At 38.3% G+C, this 14,520-nt stretch overlaps 1 protein-coding gene across 1 annotated transcript; it reads left to right on the top strand.

Moving 5' to 3' along the window:
- The first annotated feature begins 372 nt into the window (after positions 1 to 372).
- Positions 373 to 14,453, top strand: oxsr1a (oxidative stress responsive kinase 1a). The gene is made up of 17 exons (XM_026312967.1): positions 373 to 725; positions 1,308 to 1,420; positions 2,649 to 2,757; positions 3,585 to 3,726; positions 4,606 to 4,661; positions 4,884 to 4,993; positions 5,112 to 5,213; positions 5,536 to 5,669; positions 5,803 to 5,851; positions 5,937 to 6,002; positions 7,305 to 7,427; positions 8,139 to 8,174; positions 8,338 to 8,487; positions 8,918 to 9,023; positions 9,121 to 9,189; positions 10,413 to 10,477; positions 10,617 to 14,453. Exons 1-17 carry the CDS (start codon positions 656 to 658, stop codon positions 10,689 to 10,691), a joined length of 1,575 nt encoding a protein of 524 aa, XP_026168752.1. The 5' UTR covers positions 373 to 655; the 3' UTR covers positions 10,692 to 14,453.
- Positions 14,454 to 14,520: the final 67 nt, after the last annotated feature.

Consider the following 14,520-nt stretch of genomic DNA (forward strand, 5'->3'; position numbering starts at 1 on the left):
TTACAGCGTCAACTACCTCACATTATATCCATGAGTTAAAATGAACATTGAAGTTCTGCTTACATGCATCAATAATGCTAATATTAATTCAACAATACAACACTAAAACCCCATTCTGCATAGTGATAGTCTTAAACATGTTTGGAAACATTATGAATCTAGGATTTTATTTGTGATGGAGTGGTTCTATAGTGCTGTTACTTTGACTTGTACTTTCTCCACTGCTGCTGCTGCTGCTGCTGCTGCTTGTGGTATTTTCCACACAGGCTTCTCAAATTTCACAGTAACCTGGACGACAGATTAAAGATGTGAGTTATCACATGGAACAATCATCAACAATGCAGCTGATGTCTATACCAAACTGTTTCACCACAGCGGAATGCTAAGGTCTATCCATATAAAGTTTAATCCATCAGTATAAGGTTTCACAAAACATTTGGCAGACTTTGCCACACTCAAGATGGCGACATCTCTGTTCCTCCCTCCAGACTTCGTGCGTAGCGTGACGCGTCAGTCTCGCGTAAAGTTCTGTTGACAAGAGCGGCGGCAGCAGTAGCAGCCAGTAACATCGGAGCCGAATGGAGTAAAGCTATTATTTCACAGCGTCTCTGTTATTCTTTAAAAACATTGTTTACACCGTCGAAACAACGACACCATGGCAGACGACCAGTCTTCTCAATCGTGGTCAATCGACAAGGATGACTACGAGCTCAATGAGGTGATAGGTGAGTAGCTTAGCTCGCTAACGTTAGCACCTTAGCCTCCCTGTCTGTACAAGTGTCGGCTGCCACACTGGCTCTGCGTGTCTGTAGCTAACACAGGGCCAGTTACGACCCGTAGCCAGTGTTACATCGAAGGAGGCTCGGCCAAATTAATTAACTCTTCCTGTTGGCTGGCGAGCTGAAGAGAGAGTGAGAGAGTGAGAGAGAGCGCTTCTTAGCACGTCCGCACCAAGCTAAGCAGTTAGCTAACGCACATTAGCCTTCAGTGCTCGTCAGTTATTGGGGTGGGTGGTGCTCTTCTGCTGGAGCTGTGATACGGCTTACAGACCCATTCATAATGTAGCTGCCTCAGGTAGGCAGACTTGGAGCCAAAGACATACTTTAGGCTGCTGTCTCACTGCAGTTTACTGTGGATTTAAGTTAAATATTACGGTAAAGACCTAAGACCTCAAACCTAAAGTCTAGTTTCTACACACATGTGGCACCTTCTCGACTTGTACGCAACATATTTATTTGAGCTGTTATATTGTGAGTGCTGTCCTCATAGCTGTGCGATGGTTGCATCCTTAATGTTGGTCTCTGCAGGGAGCGGAGCCACTGCAGTTGTCCAGGCAGCATACTGCAAGCCAAGAAAGGAGAAGGTGGCCATCAAACGCATCAACCTGGAGAAGTGTCAAACTAGCATGGACGAGCTGCTGGTGAGAAACCTGAGGAATATGTGGGCCTGTCCAGATGTGTCCATATGTGTGGGTTGGTGGGCTCAAGGACAGATCAAAAGCTTGATACCACCACTAGTGCTAGACATGGGTCAGATCAACAACGCACAATAAGACTAATGAAATGGGGATAAATAGTATGTTAGTGTGGACTCAAAAAATACTTTATTTTTTATCTATTTATTATTTTACTTATGTTGACGTTTAACATCAAACTCATGAGATTAGAGTCAGTTTTCTATACACCTCTACACTCAGCTACAAAGCTCATTACAACCAAGCTGTGAACAATCGGCCATTCTCCTGTCTCAACAACAGTGAGCAAAGAATGGTTAAATAATAAAAAATAGTGCTATCACAAGTATAGCGTGATATGAACACAAGTACAACAGGAAGTTTTCATGATGTTTCAACACTGGGGTTGTGCAGGACCTTGTTCAGTAAGTCCATGTTTTAGTGATTCACCCATGCAGTTGGCTAATCAACCAATTATTGCCAACCCTTGTATAGGTGAGCAAAATGGATAAGGTACCTGTAACTTTATATCACAATAGTGGTGTCTGTTTTTATTTTGTCATTGATTCTTAACTGATGTAAAAAACAAACCTGTAAGTCCAGTATTACTGTTAACATTTTTCTCGACTTACTCTTTATTTGATTTGTTTAGTGTGAACACTGAATACTCATAGTTACTAGTCAAATTTAGCCGACGAGAGTCGGAGAGATTCTTGGCTCTGCATCAGTTATTTTCTTTTCATCCGAGGGTGGTTTTTCAAAATATGTAAAATATTAATACTGTAATTTATGGTATCTGCTGTTCCAGGACTTTACCTTTCCAGTATTTATATAATATATCAAGGTCTTGAAATCTGTCATCTAATAATGCTTAATAATGTCTTACCTTGGTGCCTCGGTGGTGATGTAATATAGGTTACTCCACTGTCCTGACTCAGAGACCCAGTGTACTCCTGGTTTAGGATTGGGCCATTAACAGCTATAGCAGAAATTAAGTTTGTCTCATTCAAATCATCCCAGGAGTGAAATTTGATCAAATTAAGCTGCACTCAAAACCTCAAAATCAGCTTAAAATACAGTATTACTGGGCTTTACAGCTAGCTTCAAAGTGCAGTCCAAAGACTTAGTGCTTTGCTTGGTGTCCCACCATACCTGCTTACATTTGACCTTGTATCCTTCATTTTTCTTTGTGCAGAAAGAGATCCAGGCTATGAGCCAGTGTCACCATCCAAACATTGTGTCTTACTATACCTCCTTTGTAGTGAAGGATGAACTGTGGCTTGTGATGAAGCTGCTCAGTGGTGGTAAGTCCTGTAATGTTACTTTTAATTGCTCTTGGCTATCACTTATCTTCACCTTGACTTTGGCTTACCTTTCTTTTGTATATTAGGCCTTTTTTATCCCACATAAGGTAAGATTTGAACTTGGAATGAATGTTTGGATTGAGTCAACAGGGAACCAGTTGGCATGTTACGGCAGCCGGTTGTGTTGTTGTTGACTTAACACCATGCAATCCTGGGTCAGATTGTTTTTAGTTGCCTATTTTTTCTTATTCCCTTTGGCAACAGGCCACATGTATAAAACTTGACAACTAAGGATATTTTCTGTGCATTTTCAGTGTTTGATAGCTTTAAGGCCTATTATAAATTTATAATGGGGGGGGGGGTATCTTGCAGAAATGATTGACTGTAAACCAAGGAAAATTAGGCCACTACTGGAAGAGTTTATTACAGAATGTAATAATATAAATGCACTGTAATAATAAATTAATAAATAATTTCATAAATAATTAAATAATAATAAATAATAATATATAATTTGATGTGGCACCTGGCTGTTTTACCTGAAGATTCCCAAGAGATTGAATAAACTTTATTTTACAAAATGCAAAACATAAATAATATGAAAACAGACTTTGAGATTATGCCTTTAAACATAATTTGCATCAGTTTCTCTGATGGACCACAGTAAATCCTCAGTGTAACTTAAGTAAGCCATAAAATGTTGATAAAATGATATTTGACAATATTCTGGTATGAATTTTTCCCTATACAGAAATCATTGTTAAATATTTACTGATTCTTTCCATGTGCTACCAGCTTGTCTTGTGACAAACCTTTGCCTCTCTCAGGCTCAGTGTTGGACATCATCAAACATATCATCTCTCGTGGCGAGCACAAGACTGGAGTACTGGATGAGGCCAGCATCGCTAGCATCCTCAGAGAAGTATTAGAGGGGCTGGAGTACCTTCACAAAAATGGGCAGATTCATCGGTGAGCTATAGTGATGTGGCTGAGAGCAATGTTATGATATCACTGTGCACTGTGTTAGCACATTTTGAATCCTGGTAGTCACCACGTCCCATCATGTACTCTAGTCTCAGTTTAGTAAGTAGAAGAAGAAGTACTTTATTAATCCCTAAGGGGAAATTCAATAATAAGTAGCTATTCATCAGCTATTCATGTGTGGTTTGAACTACACCTCGTTGCTCGAATGTTAATACAATGAAAATGCATAAGGAGATTTGTTTTACATGAAAGTCCAGGCCACTGAGAAAAGTCTCTGTAGACAATGTGCCTAATTGTTTCCAGTGAAGGCTCTTCATTCACACTCAGTGACATTATTTTTACTGAGAATATTATTATATTTTAAGAGATAAAGAAATGGATGCAATGTTACAGGTAATACTGTGTGGGCAGTATTCAGTATCAAAGAGAGGAGCTGCTGATGAAGCTCAGATGCTGTGGCTAACTCACTTAGGCCTAATCAGGAGCGGCAGAGGGAGGCTGGGAACCGGTTAATCCACTCCTGCTCTTTGTGAATAGTTTGTACTCAAGTATGAAAATAGAAATCAAGTGGATTAACAGGAGGCAGATCAAAGCTACAGCTTTAATTTGTATGTGCGTGTGTGTGTGTGCGCTCGCGCGCGCGCGCGTGTGTGTGTGTGTGTGTGTGTGCGCTCGCGCGCGGGTGTGTGTGTGTGTGTGTGTGTGTGTGTGCACTCGCGCGCGGGTGTGTGTGTGTGTGTGTACATTTGGAGTTTGTTAATTTGTAGATATCCAAGGCCTAGCCAATCCTCTGTTGGTACAGTAAATGATTTGTGACATACTAACTGTACATCACGTTATAATCCTCCTTCTCTTTATACACAGAGATCTAAAGGCTGGAAATATTCTTCTTGGGGACGATGGTTCTGTGCAAATTGCTGGTACAGTGTTTTCTCTTCCTGGTTTAAAACCTGTCACACTCTGAAGACTGTTTCTGTCCAGATGGATTTTACATTCTCATGCATTGATTAAATGACACAGAGGAAGTCTGGCTTGCACAACAAAGTAGTTCCTCTGAATCTTTTAGAACTAATTACATTTTCCTTTGTCTTATTGTTTCTGTCATACACTCACAATTACACACACACACACACATACTCTAGACTTTGGTGTGAGTGCCTTTTTAGCAACAGGAGGAGACATGACTAGGAACAAAGTTCGGAAGACATTTGTGGGAACGCCGTGTTGGATGGCTCCAGAGGTCATGGAGCAGGTTGGAGGCTTGTTTTGTAGATAGTTTCTTTCTCTCCCTCTTTGTTCTTGCTGTACTGCTTCATAACCCAGATCTGACAGTAGCAGTTTGTTCACATGATTCTGTTTTTAATCTGCAGGTCCGTGGCTATGACTTCAAAGCTGACATCTGGAGTTTTGGGATAACGGCTATTGAACTGGCTACTGGGGCTGCACCATATCACAAATATCCACCCATGAAGGTAACCGTGTATGCGCTTACATTAGCTTAGGCAATTAAAACACATTGTCTTCAAGATTTTCTTGTTTGCAGTTTTGCAAGTTATAGCTCTCAATATCCACTTGTTTTCTTGATTTAACTTGGGATAAAACAGCTGAAACAAAATTTGTTTACAGAGATCTGTAGGGTGTTACAGTCCCTGGTGCATATTATAGAAATTCAGATATGTTTGATTAAAGTTTTGGAATCCATTTGTTTCCTCAGTCAGTCTTATCAGTGTGGCTTTGCTAAATATACTCTTTGTCCACTTTATTTTATATCTGCTGGTCTTTGCATGTCTCTAGGTGCTGATGCTGACTTTGCAGAATGACCCTCCCTGTCTGGAAACAGGCATCACAGATAAGGAAGTGGTGAAGAAGTATGGCAAGTCCTTCAGGAAGATGATCTCTCTGTGTTTACAGAAAGATCCTGAAAAACGGTCAGTTAGTCCCACCCTTTACTTTTTTTTGCCTGTTATATTTAATTGTGCTTGTTTTGCTTTTGGTTTTTCATCAGTTTCACCTGCCGTGTACTAAATATAATGAGGAGTCTCATTTCTTCTCCCTACTTAGGCCAACTGCTGCTGAGTTGCTAAAGCACAAATTCTTCACAAAAGCCAAGGTGAGCCATGTATCAACATTATAAAAATACACAAAAAATCTTTCTGCATGTTTCAAATTAAGAACTGATTGTCTTTCTCTCATAGAACAACGAGTACTTGCAGGAGAGGCTTCTGCAGAAAGGTCCAACAATTACAGAGAGATCTAAAAAGGTTTGGCTTTCTTTACACACTGAACGCTCACTATTTGACTCTGCCTCTGCAGTGGTGTGCTGTCTTGTCCAGGGTGTATCCCAGTTTCCTAACTTTCTGCCAGATGCATGCTCCGATATGCCTGTTGAATCCTGAAGAGCATTAACTAAATGATGAATGAGTCACTATGAAATGTTTCATGCAATCTGAAAATAGGTCAGCATTCCAATACCAATCTATATTTTAATAAAACATATACCCACATACAACAAATTGCACGAGCACTTAAGCAAATAAACAACATAAGAAGTGATGCATGTAATTCTGCCCTTGATGAAAACTGGATGGACAAACGTATTACCACAAATTATGGCGTTACATTGTATACAATTCTAGCCATAAAATGTGGGGGTTCACTGGTAGATCTGATTTAATTAAATAATCCTTTAAGTTGACAGATCCCTTTATAACCTAGGCATGACTTGAAGAACCCCCTAGTGTCACGGTCTGTTGATAAAATGTGCCTATAGTTTTAATTTATTTCTTTACCTGATTTAGAAATGGGACTATAAGTAGAAACAAATGGCTTTTTACAAAAAAACTTTTCTAAAAGTGTGTCCAGACTGGTGTGTCACACCTTATTAAGGACCGTATCTAAAAAAAAGCCTTATTATAACCTCTTGCCATAAAACCAGCACAAAGGTCCGTAGCTCATTTATCAAATAATTGATCTGTACCAAATATGAATCTGTGCTGTAACAGTTGGCTATAAGGCAAACTTTTTAAGATTGTGAGGGTGATAACTAGTGTAAGGTATGAATGTCTTTTGACCTATTGTTTCTATTTTGTATACTTAAGTATGTCTCAAATAGCAAACAGCACCAATAATGTTTAATATAATTTTATAATGGATTGTTGGTGTAAAGATATTCCCTCTCTATTTTACCTGTAAACAAATGGACTTAAATGGGAAAACACATACCAGTACCTTGTTGTTGTAAATAGATATAATTTTGAAACATGTAATTTTTAGGTAAAATCTTATAAGTCAAATCACAACAAAACTCAGTAAGAGGTTTTAGTGTCTATGTTTTGACTAAATATCTTAATGCTTCTAACCTGCACTCATGTGGTATACTGTGGTGTAAGCTAGCAGCATCCATAGTGCATAGAAGATCATCAGTCTTGATTTGACAATCCTTTAACGTATTCAGAAAAATCAATGGCATCGCACAAAAGCTAACTTATATACCAGTGCAGATTTCAATAGTGATTTAATTTGCAGCTGTTAATATGAAGAGGGTTTTCTAATGTGTTGTATAGGTGCGTCGTGTGCCAGGATCAAGTGGCCGTCTCCACAAAACGGAGGATGGTGGCTGGGAGTGGAGCGATGATGAGCTGGATGAGGAGAGTGAGGAAGGCAAAGCTGCAGTGGCAGCTCTGCGGGTGAGACTCCGCATGTCTGCGTCTTCGAAGAGTCCGCTCTCGTACTTCTTAAGGCCACAGTACTGTACTCTTCTTTTAGTGCACAGTGTCACTATAGCCAGCAGACGGTGCTAGTAGTCAAGCTTGAGTTTGCATTTGTTGAAGCCTACTGTTTCATTGTGTATGTAATTCAAGTTAATCTCATCTGACCTGAAAACAGATTCCCGAACAATATTCGCCTAAAAGATGTAGTTAGGATTGGAGAATTTTAATAATTCTCAAATATCTTGTTTTTTTTGTTTTTTTTTACAGAATGAAAAATGCAGCACTTTCAAAAACAAAACAACAAATGTGTGTTAAACCCAACAGGAACAGTCATATATGTATATTTTAATGTAATATGTAGTTGGTGCCATGACATGCAAACTTAAGTGAACTGTCAGAGCTCAGTCATTATGTGAAAAACCAAAACAGCTGCTAACTGGCCCGAGCGAGCTGCTCAGATCCTCTGTTCAAATGATTTTCTGATGCGTGTTCACATTCAATTCATATCTTGGTGTGGGATTTTACTGTATGTTATCTTAATTGTGATTTCAGTTAAGCATTGTATTCAGTGTCACCTACTTTGTCGAATTACTTCAATCCTACAATACTCCATCAGTCCATACATTGGGGGGTAAAAGGAGAATTGCATGTTTTTAATCCAGACAATCTGTCATGTCCATTCTGCAGTCACCCAGAGTGAAGGATGGGTCCCAAAATCTGGAGGTGAGTCCATTTGTAGTGGACATGACCTGAAAATCTTGATCTGTTGTGATGCCTTGATAAAGCAATCTGCATGACTGTCTTTTGTTTGTTCTTTTAAACTCATTTTTTATCTCTGTAAAACTGAAGACATCCTTTGATCTATTTGTGCTTTTTTGTATCTTAGCTTTTCCCACCAACAGATGGCTCCACAGGACATCTGCAACCACCTGGTGCAGTACATGAGAGCCTTGCCACTGTGGGTCAGACAGGAGAAGAAGTTGCACCACCCGCTCCTACTCAAACAACAAGCCCTTCACATGGACCCACTGCTCAGGTACAAATAAATACTGCAAGTTTATGTTAGTCTAGGCAAATGTGATCTTGTTACTAGTTTAGCGCACGGTGTATGAACAACATAAATAAGCCATACCCCCTGTTTACTGCTGACAAAGCCTGATTTATTGTACCACTACTCATCTCTGAAATCCTCTTCATTTGATGGTTGGTGCATAATTCAGCTTCCTGTTAAGGGAGTTTATCGCACTAAATGGGGTTTTAAAGGTACCCAGGGGATTTGTTCTTATAAATAAATAAAAGTCTCACTCATCAGAATACATTATATTGAATATGTACATATTGAATGCATTTCCTGCCTTCTTAAAACATTTGCAACAATGACTTTTCTCCAGGCTTGAAACTTACATTGTTTAGTGCTTTTCAGTGACTTGCTGTACACTGTAACCCATTCACTGCTGCTGTTGTAGGATCCATCTGCAGTCAGTTCCAGTATTCCCATCAGCCTCGTCCTCAGATTGAGGAATCCCAAGAAGGAACTCAATGACATCAGATTTGAGTTCATGCCCGGCAGAGGTGGGAGTTCACACAGCTTTTTCTTTTCTTTCACATGTACTGTTACACACCCGACTCATACCTCACTCTTCGGTTTCCTCTCTGTGTGCGCCCTCAGACTCTGCTGATGGAGTTTCTCAGGAGTTGGTCTCAGCAGGTCTGGTTGATGGGAGGGATTTGGTCATTGGTGAGTAAAAGCAGTAGCAGTGGTTGTATTATGGCATTTTTGGAGTTTACTTTTACTGAATTTGTTTGTATTTACAGTATTCATTGCAGTAAACTCAGTGCAAGAAAGTTAATATCAATGTTTTCACAAACTCAGTGTGTTCTCTGTTTAAGTGATAAATTAAATAGATGTCAAAACTTTTCATGCTATACTGAGATCAGCAGAAATGAGGAAATGTATAAAACAATAAGATATATGATTTGCAGTACATATGTTACTAAAACAATGTCACATGCACAGGTCAGAGTGAACTGTTCCTTTTATTTAGTTCAAATTGTCAGAACATTTCAGCTCTGTCATTTTCAGTGTTCAGTGCTTTTAACTTTTCATCAGCAATGAGTGTCAACAAGTCCCAACAAGTGGACAAAACAGAGTATAAGGCACAACAAGTGGTTACTTGTAATCAAGGGCATTTTCAGGTTTTGGCTCCATGAAGACCTCGACATCACAAGTTTAACCACCAAAAATAAAGGAATAGGTAGAGGTACAGAACTATATACAAACAGACAAAATTACAGATTATACAGAGAAATTATTTATTGTCTCTTAACAACTGCAGACTACAAAAACTACTTAATGATTAAACCTCTGTGGTACATAATGTAAGATTGCCTCTTTGTTTTAGTAGGAGACTTGCATTTAATCATTAACTCCAGTAGGATTCATGGAGTTTTAGTGGACTTTCTAGATTTCCACCTCTGCATGGTGGTTGCACTGTTTTTCTATACCCACACAAGTTGGGAACAGCGCAATTGCTTCATTTGAAATAGTAATGTTTTAACTGGCAAGTGTTTTTTTTTTTTCCCCCACATACATGTTGGGAAATTAGTACGTTGTCACTGGCTTCTGTATGGCATGTTTTATTTGATTTCATATGAAAATCCTTTACCTGAAATTGAATTTGAAGTGCATTATTTTTATGATCCTGTTACAGATAGTACGGTACAGTCAGATTTTTGTCTTAGGTTGACTGTGATGGTCTTTACCTCTCTGCAGTAAATGTGTTTCACCATGTAGCACCACTTATACATTATAAACACGGGTCTCCTAAGATTTTAAAGTGTGCACATCATTTCAAAACCAGTTTTTTTTTTCACCACTTGTCACAAGGCAAAAGTCTTGTCATTTCTTTTTGCATTAGTTTACCATCTCACATGGTCCTCTCACTGTTATCTTCTGTCTAGTTGCTGCAAATTTGCAGAAGATTGTTGATGATCCTCATAGTAACAAAAATCTGACATTTAAACTGGTGAGTACCTCAACAAACATTTCTTAAGTAATACAATGGATTCTGTTTACTTGTGTAAAACATGTATTTTCCATGTTTTGTTGTAATGAATTATTTGATTGTAGGTTATAAAATGTTTATGTTGCTTCATCTCTGCTAGGCATCTGGTGTGGAGGAGTCAGAAATTCCTGATGACGTTAAACTCATTGGATTTGCGCAGCTCAGTATCAGTTAAGTCAAGCAGAGCCAACAACAAAGGACAGAAACTAATGGTATTGCACAGCTGCATTGTAGTCAATTCCAAGAAACCACTACTGCCAAAGAGTGGAGGGGGATGAGGATGAGGATGATAAGACATGAAGCTGGTAGGGCTGTGACACTACAGCAGAATGCATGAGGACCACATTGAGAAGAGGCTCAGCTAATCACAGGAATCACACTTGAAACGTTTACAGTGCGCTTATTCAGAAAATGGAAGAGATGCAATCAACTCTATCAATTCCTAATTTCCTTTTCTTTATTTTTTTTCCCCTCTTCATACATAAGTACAATCCAGACCATCTCCTGCCAGTACTGGAAGTGATTGCCTTTTTTTTTTTTTTTTTTTTTTTTTTTAAATCAACTGTGCCACAAAACCCACAAGTGTTGTGCCACCCTAAATGGCACTTCATACTACACTGAAATGGAAAAGTGTAAATTCAGCCTTAGCTCATCAAACTAAAGATTTTGCCAGTGTGAAAAAATATATTTGAGTTACTGGTGTATTTTATGTACACCTATTTAAAAAAATTTAAAAAGTCCCTTGACATTGGTGCAGATTCCCTATAAACACACTGTAGCATAGTTTTAATGTGATTCATTTTGGATGCATTTTTACTTTTTACTCCACTGTGTTAGGTATTGGCTTATTGCCAGGTTCCTGTATAACACAGCCCTAGCTAGTGTGATGAATTCTCTACTTCACTATAACCAAAGAGTTTAGGCTCTGCGTGCACTCATGAAATCATTTCAAGAATACATATAACTGCTCTGTCCCATAATTGCAATTGCATAACAAAACTTTGTCAGATGATATTTTCCAGAGTATTAAAGCAGGATTATTTTCACAGATTCAAACCTGCCTAAGATTCTTGTACTATGCAATAGCTACTGTGTTTTGCATGTGACCACTAATTGCTAATAATATTTGGGCTGAATAAAAAAGCTTTTTGTGCTTGTACATCACTAGGAGTTCATGAAGAGTAGCCAGCTAGACAGTCAGCTTTAGGACAAAGTAAAGTAAAAACAAACCAACAGACAAACTATTTCTATTGCCTCATGAGAGGCAATTTAGCCTGTTTACAATTATTGTAACCTAATAGCTGGGATAAATCCTCAGTTCTGTCTGTGAACTTTGAGCCTGAGGCTGCTTTGTTATGGGCTGACTGCTAGTGAACGTCTGTTGTTGGTGTGCACGCTCAAAAACCTCATAGACATTCTACCAAGGTAAAATAAAGCTGAAAGGGACAGTTCAGCAAAATTGTAAAGATGAGTTGGCTGTCAAGGTTTCACAATATTTGTCTTATATTTCTGCCTCCACCCTGATACAGTGAGGGTAAATGGGATTTAGCGTCATGCCTCTGGATATGGTAATGTTGTTTGGTCTGTTAAAAACAACACACTGATATAACTCCAAATTTATTGAAAGGATTATAATGAAATTTGCTAAACACATTCAAAGTCCCTTATTTCTCCTGACTTGAATGAATTCCAGACTTTTTGCCCAACTCAAACTTTAGCTGAAAATGCCAGTTAATACCATACTTTGGTTTATGAACAATACCTGATGAACTAATGACGTTTCCATCAGCACCAGCTGTTAAGTGCTAATTAGTAAATGTTAGCATGGTAACACTCCTAAATTTGTAAGTATCATAAACCTACTAAATAGTCCTGCTAAATGTCCACATTCTGTTATTCATTGACTGTGTCTAAAACCACTGCCTCATCATCCATTCACTACTCCCTGTATAATGTTCACTCTGTAATTTTAGAGCTGTAAAAGCTGTAAATTCAGATTTCAGATCCCTAAAAGTCATTTTCCTTTGGGGTCTTCACCAACAGCTGTAGAACAGTAATTCTTCTCATCTGGGAAATGCAGATCACCACATAGTGGGATTGTTTGTAAAAAGTAGTCTTCCTGCCATGCACACTACTTTTACATTAAATTGTGTGTTTTTTTTTTTTTTGTTTGTTTTTTTTCTCTCTCTCTATATAGTGAATGTACTTATACATTTGGCATTTTGGTCACAACTACTATATAGTGAGAATTGAGTGGTTTTGGACACAGCCATTGTGAGAATGTTGGCATGTAGCGTGAACTACTAAAGCATGACAGTAGACTGTTCTCTTGTGCGCTGTCACTTACATTTGATAAGTCATGGATCCCAGTTTTCAGCAGAATTATTGAAGGTTTTTAGAGAAAAATAAATGTTCTAAAAGGCACCACGAACTCCCTGACCTCACTCTAGCAACACCATGAGGTTGAGATTTATTTGTGAAATATCTTAATCACTGCATGGATTGCCATGAAATATAGTAGAAATATTCATGTCCTGGTCAGGGCGAATTAACATAACATTCCCATCAGCCCCAAATGTATGTCGCTTTCAGTGTTATAGCAAATGTTAGCATGTTCAAAAGCTAAGATGGTGAACATCAGCATGTTAGCAAGGTGGTTGTGACAATGTTAGCATGCCAGTGCAGCCTCACTGAGCTGCAGCTGTAGGATGAGACTCCTTTCAATGCTGCAAGTAACAAACTAAAATTCCATTCACCTCTCACCTGTTGTACTGACAGGCAGCAGGAATCATGGGACGAATTTAAAAAAAAAAAAAAAAAAAACCCTCATGAATATAAAAAAACAAAACAAACCTTGCTGCATGGCTGGATAACACTAGAGGTGGCTTTTTTCATATTTTGGGTGAAGTAGCCTTTTAAAGCTCCCCAGAAGCCAGTTTTTGTCACTTGGAAAACTGTCTTGACAGTACTGTAGTCTTTGCTTTGTGAACACTTGCCAACAAATCATCACTCCCTGTGTAGCTGAATGGTTGTTTCGTACCATCTGCAGGGGACTGTGATATATAGCACCTTGATTAGGTACTGATGTAAATGGTGTATGTAAAGATGTTGTAAATGTACGTTTGATGGCAATTCCATGCACTGTCACGCAAACACCATGAGGTTTGTATGTAATGATGTAGATGCATTAACCATTTAAGTGTACATGTCACATAAAAGGAGAAATTTACTTGTAAATATTGATTAGGTTCATCATGTTCAATATGCAGATTATCATTTGGTTTGTACTGTTTTCCACTGTGGGCCTTTCTCAGAGCATCACTAATCAATCACAAATTCGTTCAATTGGCACCTGATTGATAGGTTAACATGCATATTTTTGGATTTACATGGAGATAATATTCACATGCTCTGCTTCCATGTTACGATATGTAGTTTTTGACAAAGAAACTGTCCAAGGCTTATGAGTAAACTGTTATTTTAGCAGACAGATGGCACATGTTACATTTTTCTTTCTTCCTGTGTGTACAGTTTGTGTGATTTCAGTGGTGAAATGGTTGACCACCAAAGGCTCTGAGCTGAAAGTACTTTTAGTTTTTCTAAATTTCTTTCCTTTTTATTCTTCACTCATCAGCAAACCATCATTCTGCCTCTTGGTAGTGGCACTGAGTGGTTAGTTTATTTTAATCAGATGATTGGAACATACATTTTTCTCTTGTACTTTTTTTTTTTCAGGCAGATCATTACATACATATTTTTCAGTGTGCTTAATCATAAAATGTGTACATCCACAAATGCATAGTTTGAAGTGGAATATTTGTGATAACATACAAAAGAGATTCCTTGACAAATGATGTACATTGTTGGAAAATGTCACATGCAAAATGATTTTTAGTAGCTGAATAAAGTCACAAGATGGAATTCCATGTGAGACTAATCTTCGCTTAAAATGTAATTTGTTTTATCCCACTTTTCATTACTTTTTGCTTTAACAGGTCAACCAT

The sequence above is a fragment of the Mastacembelus armatus genome, chromosome 17 (genome assembly GCF_900324485.2).
Source record: "Mastacembelus armatus chromosome 17, fMasArm1.2, whole genome shotgun sequence".
Lineage (NCBI taxonomy): Eukaryota > Metazoa > Chordata > Actinopteri > Synbranchiformes > Mastacembelidae > Mastacembelus > Mastacembelus armatus.